This window comes from Chlorocebus sabaeus, chromosome 4, assembly GCF_047675955.1.
Source record: "Chlorocebus sabaeus isolate Y175 chromosome 4, mChlSab1.0.hap1, whole genome shotgun sequence".
Taxonomy (NCBI): Eukaryota; Metazoa; Chordata; class Mammalia; order Primates; family Cercopithecidae; genus Chlorocebus; species Chlorocebus sabaeus.
The window spans coordinates 1,615,700-1,627,920 of NC_132907.1; the positions used below are offsets into that span (position 1 = coordinate 1,615,700).

At 42.5% G+C, this 12,221-nt stretch overlaps 1 protein-coding gene across 1 annotated transcript; it reads right to left on the minus strand.

Annotated features, from left to right (window-relative positions):
* Positions 1-993: 993 nt before the first annotated feature.
* GPR150 (G protein-coupled receptor 150) lies at positions 994-6,687 on the minus strand. The gene has a single exon (XM_007978830.3). It carries the CDS (start codon positions 2,854-2,856, stop codon positions 1,555-1,557), a length of 1,302 nt encoding a protein of 433 aa, XP_007977021.3. The 5' UTR covers positions 2,857-6,687; the 3' UTR covers positions 994-1,554.
* Between the last annotated feature and the right edge of the window lie 5,534 nt (positions 6,688-12,221).

The window sequence follows — 12,221 nt, forward strand, 5'->3', positions numbered from 1 at the left end:
AATAATGCTATAATCTAGACTTGGGTTCATGAAAACAACTGTATTTTCTCTTTGGCTGATTTATTCCTGGTATTTTGCAGACCACTGCATCCTCAACAGGGTAAGGAGGAGCAAAGAGAGGAAGGAAAAGCTACAACTCTGTAACATATGTTGTCAAAATTTTGGAGGAAGGTAAACCAAGCTTAGTAAAGATTTTGTTTCATATATCTTTTATCTGTTCTATCTCTAACTCATATGATGAATTATTCAACAAACATATACTGACAACCTACTACATGTCAAGCATTGTTTAAGCACTTGGAATATATTAGTGAACAAAACAGCCCTCAGAGAGCATTGGCGCTACAAAGAGCTTTAAACAATCATTTCTCCTTTCTGCATCTTAGGCCTGCATTTGTGCATGAACAAGAAACACTGTAATGGAAAGCTTTAGATCCTCATATAAAAGTCACTGATAAACACATGGATATATTGTTCATAAGTGATGCCACTTCTGTCTAGAATCAAGAACAGTTGAGAGGAAGAGGTTACTGATCAAATCCACTCTTTGACCTTGTTCTCAGCTATTCACACCAATAGGCATTGAATTCATTTTTTTTTAACAAGGGAATTTTATATATGCATGCAGCATTCTGAGGTTTAGACTTCCTTCCTAGTTGCAAATCTCTCTGAGGCTCCATCTGGGACATTGAGCCCCACCCATATGCACCACCTTGAAGCTTCCTTTCTCTGGTTTGCTGGGGACTTTGTATGGAGAGGCTACATCCGGGCACAGCATTATACCTTTAGAGGCTGCTGGGGGCACAGGGACGATTTCCAACAGAAACCAAGTATATTTGAAAGACACAAAGTCAAGCTTTTATGTTTCCTTCCTACACCCTCAGCTTCTGTTGAAGTGGAAACTAGACTGGAAATAAAGGCCACAGTGATTTTCTTCTGAGAAAACACATTACCATGTTAAAAAAAAAAAAAAAAAAAAAGAGTCCCAGTGGCTCCGTGGGGAAGGTTTTTATTTTACAAATACTCTGTGGCTCTAAAATGACAGCATGATTACATTTCTGACAGCACTGGTATAATTCTCAGCCTCCCCAGGGAGAGCAATGTGGGGATTTTCGTCCTGGAAAGAAAAGGCAAACTTGCAGGTGCCAAAGGTACATTTGATTTAAGCACGATTCAAAATAAGTAAATACAGATGATAACACAGCAAATACTGAAAGTTGGGTAATTTAGCAAAAATAAATGGTCTTATCCAGAGCACTATAAATGCGTGAAAGAAAACTGCAAAAATAACTTTTTATTTTTACAACTTCCCAGTGCCTCGCTGTCTCCAAATGGGGAGATATGAGAGGAACTGTAAGGAAGAAGAGAAACTGGAAGAGCGTAGGGAAATGTAAACATGAGAACGGAATAGGAGAGTGGAGGAAGGGGACAACTTCAGTGTCACTCTCTCACAGACTCTCCTGCCCCTTGTGATCTGGGCAGACCCTGGCAGGCCTCGAGTTCCCTGGAGGTTGCGCCTCAGCGACAGATGACCCGTCTCTGACCACCGGGCCCCTAGAAGGCGCTTTCGCAGGAGCAGGGCAGGGGTCTGGGGCGCGGAGGGGGAGGGCGCAGGCCGCCCTCGTCCAGCGGTTCCCGCCGAGCATGGTGATAATGGGGGTGGGGCCAGCGTTGGCGGTAGAGCGCTTGGTGGCCCCTGGGCGCCTCCTCGTCCTCCCCGCCTCCCTGCGGCGCGCAGCAGAGCGAGCCCAGGCGCCTCCGCAGCCGTCGCCACAGCCGGCAGTCGCCAGCCTGGAAGAAGAGGTAGACGAAGGGATTGAGAGCGCTGCTGGCCATCCCCACGACGCGCAGCGCAGCCGACAGGCCGTCTCCCTCCCAGTCTCCCGCGGGCCCGGACGACCACGCGGCCGCCAGCCGGGCGGCAAAGTAGGGCAGCTCGCAGCCCACGAACAGCAGCGCCAGCAGCAGGCTCATCTTCAGGCTCTGCGCCTTGGCGCGGGGCAGCACGCCGGCTGCAGGGGCTCGGCCTGGACTCGCCGACCAGGGCGCTGCAGCCGCAGGGGCCTGCGGCCGGCGCCGCCACCAGACGGAGAGTAGGTGGCCGCAAGCTACGCCCAGGACCGTGACAGGCGCGGCGAAGCCCGCGACGGCCTCGTAGAACGCGTAGACCTGCAGGTGCCAGCGCGGCAGGGGCGCGAAGATCCCGCGGCAGCGACGATTCCCCGGCCAGGCGCGGGCGGGCGGGGGCGCTCCGGGCTGCGAGGACGGCGGCGGCGGCGGCGGCGGCGAGGGGGAGTCCCCGCGCACCACGAAGGCCGGGGGCAGCGCCAGCAGCAGCGCCAGCAGCCAGCCCAGGGCGGCGAGAGCACGCGCGGGCAGCGGCCGGCCCTGCGGACGACGCACTGCGCGCTGGCGCTCGAGGGCGATGAGCACCACCAGGTGAGCCGAGGCCCCCCGCCCGGATGCCTGCAGCAGCTGCAGGAAGCGGCACGCCAGGTCGCCCGTGGCCGCGCGGGGCTCGCCCAGCAGTTCCCAGGCCAGCTGCGACAGCGCCGTGCCCCCGCACGCGTACAGGTCGGCCAGGGCCAGCTGCGCCAGTAGGAAGTCCATCTTGCGACGCTTGGGGCCCGCCCAGGGCCCGCCGCCGCCGCCGCACAGGCGGCACAGCACTGTGGTGTTGCCTGCCACCGCCACCACCAGGAAGACCCCCAGGACCACCAGGCGGGCGCGGCGGCTGGGCGGCCCCGAGGCGGGGGCTCCCTGCCCCAGGGTCAGGTTGAGACCCCAGCCGAGCCAGATGGGCACGGAGAGGTTGGGCGCCGGCGGCAGAACTGAGGGGCTAAAGAGATCCTCCATCCTTGCCCCGGACGAAGAGGAGGCACGAAGAGGGCGGGCAGGACGCGGGAAACCACAGTGGAGGCGAGCGAGCGGCGCTAGGTCTCCGAGTTCCAAAGTTAGTTGGAAAGGCGCACGCACAGAGAGGGAGATGGATTCGGGCGGCTTTGCGCTTCGGTGTTTTTGTCGACTGTCCTCGTCATTTGTCACTCAAATGTGGGTTGTACACTCGAGGAACACACATGATTCCTATTCCCCACCTTCTCCGTGTCTTCCCTCCCATTCCCGGCGGATACTCTTCCAGTCTCTGCAGTGCCCCCCGACGCTACCCTCGCGGAAGCCGCGGACCCCTGGGCTCTGAGAACCTCATCCGTTCTCTATTTACCTGTAGAACACACAGCAGGACAGAAGGTCGCTTTGCTTGATCCTTGTATACGGCCAATGTTATCCCAGCACCCACACGAGAGAGGACCTCTTGACTGAGATTGTACCACACGCCCCCACCACTCCAATGTGACTGCCAGTAGGAAAAAAATAGAAAAGACATTAGTTTTGATTTTAAAGATTTGAAAGGCCATGGATCTGCACGAGCAGGAGAAAAACAGGAACACAAGAAACCTAACAGCGTTTTGAGCAAAGAGGAGACCTGTTAGCTGAATTTTGATCAAGATGTGTCTTCTCTGTCCAAGAATGAAAGTATTTTAATTAGAGGGTACTAAAGTCAATGATGTTGCTTTTAGGAATGGCAGTGGTTTGCAGATCGTTCTAAGTACTTCTCATTACTAGGAGCAGTGGGTCACAGCTGCTTTCTTGGTGATGTAAAATTCATTTCATTAGTCTGAAGAGGGCATTAATAGGTTTTATGCAAATGATAGTGCATTTATTGCTTTTCCCCTAATATTTGCATCCAGTGAAGGATGCGTCATCACACTCCTCATTCTCTTGATTCTGTTTTCCAGCAGATGGGAGGTTGCTAGGAGGGGCTACGCCTCCAATAAGCCTAGAGAAAAGGTGACTAAGAAAGTGATAAGGCGGCCAATTTTTTAAAAAAAGAAATCCAAGTCACAGGAAATGGTTTAGATTAAATGTTGTTGCTTTCATTTTAGCCTTGCCTCCTCACAAACACATTTTAATTTCCCTGTTGCAAGCATCAATTTGTCTTTTTATGCACCCTCCACATCCATCATGGTGAAAGTAGAATTTGCTGTACTTCCTGGCCTGGGGGCCAGAGAGGTACGAGTGTTTTCTGGGGTTCACATTCCCAGGCTGAGGAAACATTTGGAACTCTAAGATTCATGGCATAGGAAGATTTGCTGGGTTCCATGATAGTCCTGCCAGCTGCTGTAGGAATCCCATTTCCCAAGCTGTTGTCCTTTGGCCAGAAACCTTGCTTATTTTCATCATCATCTTTGTGGTGCCTTGCTCTGGTCTGACACGTTGTAGTTATCAGTGGGTATGTGTTGAGTTGATGAATTAGTGGATATATGATGCTTTTCAGATAACTTCGAGCATAAATTCCTGCCTTGACTATAAATCTATCACCTAAGAAAAAATTCCTTTTATACTATGCCAGTATTGTCCAGAGGAGCCCAAGGAAGCTCTGTGGAGACATAGGAATAAGCGTTCCTGGTGGGACATTTAAGAAAGAGCTACAGTGATAGCCTTGGAAAATCTGGTTTGATTTTCATACTCTGCCTTTAGAAGTTTTTGTCCAAGGCCTTTTTCTATGCACACACATCATCCCAGTTTACAATGCACTTCTTCCAGGGAGTCTTCTGTGAGCAATGCTCATCATGCAGTGATTTTCCTAGCTAATATCATTTCAGTGTTTCTCAAGATAGTCTATTATTTGTCTCAAATTTGTTGAAATGCTCTTGTATATTAGCATTTCAAAATGACTACAGTGAAATTACATTTCACAGAACTTAACTTTAGTAAGATCTGATACAACATCGATTTTCAACTGGTTCTTTTTTTTTCTTTTTTGAGACAGGGTCTCACTCTGTTGCCCAGGCTGAAGTGAAGTGGCATGATCATAGCTCACTGCAGCCTTGACTTCCTGGGCTCAGGTGATTCTCTCACTTCAGCCTCCCAAGTTGCTGGGACTACAGGCACACACCACCACACCTAGCTAAGTTTTGTATTTTTTGTAAAGGCTAGGTTTCGTTATGTTGCCCAGGCTAGTTTTAAACTCCTAGGCTCAAGAATCCGCCCACCTCAGCCTCCCAAAGTGTTGGGATTACAGGCATGAGCCACTAGGCCTGGCCTAAACTAATTCTTATTAAAATTATACATGCACAGAGTTTTGAAAGTCAAATGGAACTAGAAGGCTAATAAAGAGTTTCCTGTTCCACACATCTCCACTTCTTTATCTCTTTCTAGTGGGAACCGATTTAGACTCTATTTGTTCTTTCTTCTGGCATTGACTTAATTCATAATAGTAAATAATATTTGTGTAATGCTATCTATTGATTTAACAAATTGATATATTATCTGTTAACTTCTTACTAGATAAAGACTTACTTCTCACACCTCTGTCACTACTGTTTCCATTTCCCATACCATTAGAACAATACTGTAATTTTGGTTTAGACTTACATTTGGTGTTTATATTATTATGAAATAAAAATATTCACAGTTGAGTGTTGTATATTGTGAATATACTTTTTTGTTATTTTTAAAGTTAATAATTGCCTTTTCTTACTTTTCATTGTTATCATAGCTAATTCTTCCTGTACCCTCAAATAGCCCCCCATACAATTTCTACAAGGTCAGTTTCATAACGTAATATAGCAGCTCCAGTTTTTTTTCCCAGAAACCTCTTTACCAGAGACTTTCATTTTTCTCTTATTTGGGCTAATTTCTCCCAAGGTCTACTGCAGAACTACCATCTGTGGACCTGCATTTGTTGTCATTATTGAAACTTTTTGCCTTTCTCTTGGGTTGCAGTTCCTGCTTCTTGGATCTCTGGTCTTTTTCCTTGATTTCTTCCTTTTTGGTAGAACACATCATCTAATATTTCATAAGGTTTACAAGGTTGTACAAAGCCTGAGAACTAAGTGGTAAGAGACCTCATTGTACTCATTTTTTGAGTCATGCAGATTCTGTCTGGACATGTTGCCCTCTAGGCCAGTGGTCATCCTGGCATCTCACGTCAGCATCATCCTAGGGATTCCTTTATCTCATGCTGGTTCTTTTATTTTCTAATTTAATGGATTTTTTTTTTCTTTCCTGGTTTATTTTCTTGCTTGGAAAGAAAGCATCTTTCAGTGACTTCTTGAGAGAGGGTAACTATTTGGGATCCTACATGTCTGAAAATTTCTTTATTCTATCCTATTGCCTAACTGATTATTTGGTTGGGTTTAGAATCCTATTTTTGAAAATCTTTTCCTTCTGAATTTTGAAGGCATTGCTCCATTCCCTTCTGGCTTCTAAGTGTTTGTGTGGAGAAGACTGAAGCCATCTGATTCATGTTTTGCTTAGATATGATCATTATTTTTTCCTTTCTAGAGGCTTATTATTATTCTCTTTTTTTCTAGCCAATTTTACAAAAATGTGTTTTTCTATAGGTTTATTTTTATCTAATGTGCCGTACATAATCAAAGATAATGAATTGTATTTAATTGTAATACTTATTTAGTGGTCTTTACCTAAACAGTCTCTCAGCCTGTCTTTCTTTTTGGGATGCTGACATTTGAAGAGTCCATGATACATGTTTAGCAGAATATCCTTAAAATTGTATTTGTTTCCACATAATTAAATTTGGATTTGACTTTTCTGGCAGAAACATTACATAGGTACTACTGTCATCAGTGTATCATTTCAGGGGCACATAATGCCACTTTGTCTCAATATAGATGATATTAAGCTTGACGTATATGTTTTGAAAATTCAGTAGTTTTAAATTAAATAAGCAGTACATATTAATTGCAGAAAAATTAGACAATACATATTCACATACAAAAAACACAACATACTGCTCAGAGAAAACTGTTGTTAATACTCTGTGATATATACTTTAGACTATAATGACTAGATCTATATATTACAGAAATAGATTACACTGCATACAACATTTTATATCCTGCTTTCAATTCACCTAAGATTGTATTTGGATCACTTCCCATGTCAGTGAAAATATGATATAATTATCTGTTTAATGTTGAATGGATTACAATTATTTAAATAGCCCCCTATTCTTAGACAAAGGTTTTCTCATTTTCACTTTATAAATAATTCTGTGAAGAACATCTATCTCTTCACCTACATCCTAGCACACGCACTCAATTATTCCCTTATGATAAAATCCTGTCATTGGAATTGCTGAGGCCGAGCACGTGCATTTTTAAAGCGTTTTAACATATAGTACTGCGTTATCCTCGACAAGGGATGCAAGCAATGTATGTGTCTTTTTTCCCCATAGCCACAAAACAATATGAGCATCATTAGCGTTTGTCGTCCTCATAGATGAAAACATTTCATTATTTCTTCATTTTAACAATCGAGATATAATTTATATTTCATAAAATCTAGAATTTTAAAGTATACAATTCAGTGCTTTTTAGTGTATTTACAAGTTTGTGCAACCACTGCCACTGTCTAATTCCAGAACTTTTAAATCATTCCCAAAATAAACCCATACACATTATTTTCCTCTCCCAGCCCCTGGAAACCACTAGTCTCCTTTGACTCTATGGATTTGCTTACTCTTGACATTTCATAGACATGCAATCACATAATGTAGCCTTTTGTTTCTGGTTTCTTTTGCTTTGAATAATGTTTTTAAGTTTCATCCACATTGTAGCATGTAACAGTATTTCATTATTTATGACTAAATAATATTTCATTATGTGGATACACCAAATTTTGTTTATCCATTCATTAGCTGTTGGATATTTGGGTTTTTTCTATTTTAGGCTGTTTCCATTTTGGTTGTTTCCATTATAGTGAATAATTCTGTTACGAATATTTGTGTACAAGTTTTTCTGCAAATGCCTGTTTCAGTTCTCTAGAGTATATTCCTCAGAGTGAAATTGCTGAGTCATATGTGAATTTCATGTTTAACTTTTTGAGGAACTGCCAAACTGTTTTCCATAGAGTCTGGGCCAGTCCCACCATTCATGTATGAGTTTTCCAATTTCTCCCTTTGTGTAGATGCAGTTTCTCATTTGGGATCATATTCCTTCTGCTTAAAGAATGTCCTTTAACATTTCTTATAGTTCAGATCTGCTGGCAACACATTCTCTTAGTTTTATTTTTATTTTTATTCTTTGTCTTATAAAGTTTTTATTTCACCTACATTTTTGAAATATACTTTTGCTGGGCATATAGGATTCTAGGATGAGTTTTTCTTTCAGTACTTGAAAGAAGTTGCACCGTTGTCTTCTAGTTTGCATAGTGTTTGATACATTTTGCTCATCTTTGTAATGATGTAATTCTTATCTTTTTGTTTGTTTATTTGTTTGAAACAGAGTCTTGCTCTGTCGCCCAGGCTGGAGTGCAGTGGTGTGATCTTGGCTCACTGCAACCTCTGCGTCCCGGGTTCAAACGATTATTGTGCCTCAGCCTCCCAAGTAGCTGGGATTACAGGTGAGTGCCACCACCTGGCCAGGCTGTTCTTGAGCTCCTGGCCTTGGGTGATCTGCCCAGTGCTGGGATTATAGGCATGAGCCACCATGCCTGGCAGGTTTCTTTTTTTGGAATGTTTCTTTTTTTCTGTGGTTGCATTCAAGATTTTCTTCTTATCTTGGTTCATCGCAACCTCCGCCTCTTGGGTTCAAGTGATTCTCATGCGTCAGCCTCCCAAGTAGCTGGGACTACAGTCATGCACCACCACGCCTATCTAATTTTTGTATTTTTTTAGAGACGGGGTTTTGCCACGTTAGCCAGGCTGGTCTCAAACTCCTGACCTCAAGTGATCTGCCCGCCTTGGCCTCTCAAAATGTTGGGATTACAGGCGTGAGCCACCAGGCCTGGCCTTTTGTATATATTCTGCTTGGGCTTCTCTAAACATTTAGGTTGGTGATTTGTTGTCTTTTATTAATTTTGGAAAATTCTCAGCAATTATCTTTTCAATTATTTCTTCCAACACTACCTCTCTCCATTCTCCTTCTGTGACTTGAACTACATGTGTATTATGCCATTTCATACTGTCCCACAGCTCTTGGATGCTCTATTTTTCTCCACTTTTTCTTTTTCTCTTTTTTCCCTTCTCTTGTTCCAGCTCTCCTCAGAAGGGCTTGTCACCTTTTGAAATTCAGGATGTTATTTTGAAAATGTTCTATTCTAACCTGTATTCAAGTTCACTAATTCTTTCTTCTATGTGTAGTCTGCTGATAAGGCAATTGAAGGAATTCCTCATCCATAATAGCCTGTTTTTCATTTCTAGTGTATTCAATTTATTCTTTTTTAAATCATTTCCATCTCTGCTGAAATTCTGTATATGTTCATGCATGTTGTCCACATTTTCCACTATACCCTTTAACATATTAATCATAGCATTTTTAAAGTTACTTTGACAGTTTCAGCCTCTGGGCCATCTCTCGGTCTGGTTCTGTTTACTGCTTTATCTCTTGAAAATTGGCTTTTTTTTTTTTTTCTTTTTTACTCTTTTGCCTTGTAAGTTTTACTGAATGCCAGACATTATATGTAAAAGAATAAGAGTGACTGATGTAAATAGTGTTTACTTCTGAAAATAGCCATGCCTCTTCACCCATCGGGCTACCAGGGTGGTAAATCTAATCAGTAGTTGAGCTGGGTTTAGGTTTTGTTGTTGCTATAGTTATCATTATTATACTACTGACTTCATATTCCTCCATACTGACATCTTGCATTTCCTATGAGGCCTAGAATGCTAGAAGGTTTTTCTCAGTGTTTCTGCTCCATCCCCAACTTTCAGCTGGCCCTTCAAACTTGGCCACCAGAGTGGCGGAGGGGATGGGGATGTTTCTCTCCAGGCTTCTGCCCCCTCCCAGAAGTCCTGTGCTGTTTGTTGCCCATGATGGGGGCAGGGTGGCTTTCTTGGCCTTCCTGTTCCAACCTTTGTCCTACGTAGGCCCTGGGGGCCTGAGCCTCAAGCGTGGGAGTTTCTCCATAATCCTGTCCCTTCCCTCTATGGCAGCTGAATTCTGTCTCTTAACTTCCAAGACCAAGTTTCCTGGTCTTGACCCTTTTGTGAGAAACCTTTGCTTTGTAACGAAGATTCTGTGCATGATTAGGTTTCTCCATTTTCCCCAGCAGCGATAGCTTTTGCTGTTATCTACCCCTCCCCAGTGACAGTTGACCTTTTGCTGAGGACTGGGGGTGAGAGGGTTTTGTGATCTGCCCCAGTGGCAGATGTGTTTTACTTTGTATGACAAAAAGTCCTGGGTTTTGTGCTTGTCCTCAAGAGGCAGCCACTCTCTGTCTGTACACCCATCCCACTAAGGGAGCTCCATCAGGTCTTCTGCTCTGTCCCAATCTTTCTCGTTAAGTACCAGGTTGAGTCCATGAAAGAAAGCTGGTTAGTCAGTGGGCACACCATGTGTGGGGGGTTCCCAGAGTTTCTACTGTTATTTTCATATACATTTGGCCTTTGAGTATGTGTCAAACCATCAATTGCTTTCTTATCCCCTTTTTTGCCTGCAAGTTTTTCCTCCTGTGTTCTGTCAAAGGTCTCACCTGTCCTTGGAGGTGCTTGCCACCTTTTTGAATTCAGTTCACCTGTTGCCTGGCAATCTCCTTTCTCTGATAGGCTCAAGAAAAGTTTTGATTTTGTAGATTTTCTGGCTTTATTTTTTTCTTTTTGTGGTTATTGTTAACATGGGAGCAGTATTCCTTTGCATCTTTGTCTATTCTAAGTGGAAATACAGATCTCAAACCATTATTTAAGGATATCAAAACTTCACCATAAATATTGCAAAATTTATGGATATTTTTTCTAACTTTTAACATTGAGCAGTTTTAAAATTTCCTTTAATAATAAAAAGTTTAAGGCTAAGAATATTATTCTGAGTATGGTTTTGGTTGTATCATATAGTTTTCTAAATGTTCTTATTTTTGTCTGTAACCATGCCATCCTAAATGACTGATCTAAATTTTCTCATTTTTATTACTTTTAAAATAGCATATAATTATAATTTTTTGACCCAATAATTATTTAAGACTCAGATTTTTAATGGTAAAATTTTTAAAAAATTGGGTTAGGCCAGCCTTTATGCCTTATAACTGTAGTCTGAGCACTTTGGGAGGCTGAGACAGGAGGATTGCTTGAGTCCTGGAGTTTGAGACAAGCTTGGGCAACATAGGGAGACCCCGTCTCTAAAAAATAAAAAAATTAGTCAGGCATGGTGGCGCACACTGATAGTCCTGGCTACTTTGGAGGTTAAGGTGGAAGGACTGCTTGAGCCTGGGAGATGGAAGGCTGCAGTGGGCTATGATTGTACCACTGCATTCTAGCCTGGGTGACAGAGTGAGACCCTGTCTCCAAAACAAATTTTGGTGGTAAAAATTCTACCTAATGAAAGCTTAATATACATAATTGTAAATAATACATACATAATTATAAACAATATATATGTATACACACACAAATGCGTATGGCCAATGTAGAAGAGGGATAATAGTTCTAACACGGGTCTAGATGGTCTGTTTTCCACATGAGTTTCTTCTACCTTGTTTGTGTTGTCTCTTTTTTGCTTCATGGCCCCTCATTACCAAGTTCTTAGTTTGATTCAGTGGTTTATAGTATGTTTTAGTAGCCAGTAATATTAATCCCACCTTAATATTATTTTCCCATAATTTTATTACTTATTTCAGACATTCATTTTTCCATAAATACTGTAAGACCGTTTCATCCAATTTTTAAAAAATCAAACAAAAATATCTCTTTTCTGGAATAAAATCAGAATTGCACAAAATTTATACATTAATTTTGGGGAAGAGATATTTAGAGATTAGATCTTCCTGTCCAAGAACTTGCTGTCATTGCATATTCATATTTTGTTTATATACTTCAATAGACATTTATAGTTTTTAAAATCTAGGTTTGTATACCTCTCATTAAAATTTATTTTCCAGACTGACCAACATGGTGAGACTCTCATGTCTACAAAAAAACTTAAAAATTAGCCGGGCATGGTGATGCACACCTGTGGTCCCAGCCACTCAGGGGGCTGAGGCAGGAGGATCACTTGAGCCCAGGAGGTTGAGACTGAAGTGAGCGAGCCATGTTCACACCACCGCACTCCAAACCTGGGTGACAAAGTAAGACGCTGTATCAAAAATAAATAAGTAAATAAACAAATAAATACATATGTATAGGATAACATGAATGTAATATTTTCTCTAATTTTTGTTTTTACCTAGTGATTCCTTTTATAGATATATGTTGATTTTTTTTTTTGAGA

Bases quoted from the DNA above. Each gene is read 5' to 3' on its own strand.
- GPR150 (XM_007978830.3), bottom strand. From the start codon at position 2,856: ATGGAGGATCTCTTTAGCCCCTCAGTTCTGCCGCCGGCGCCCAACCTC.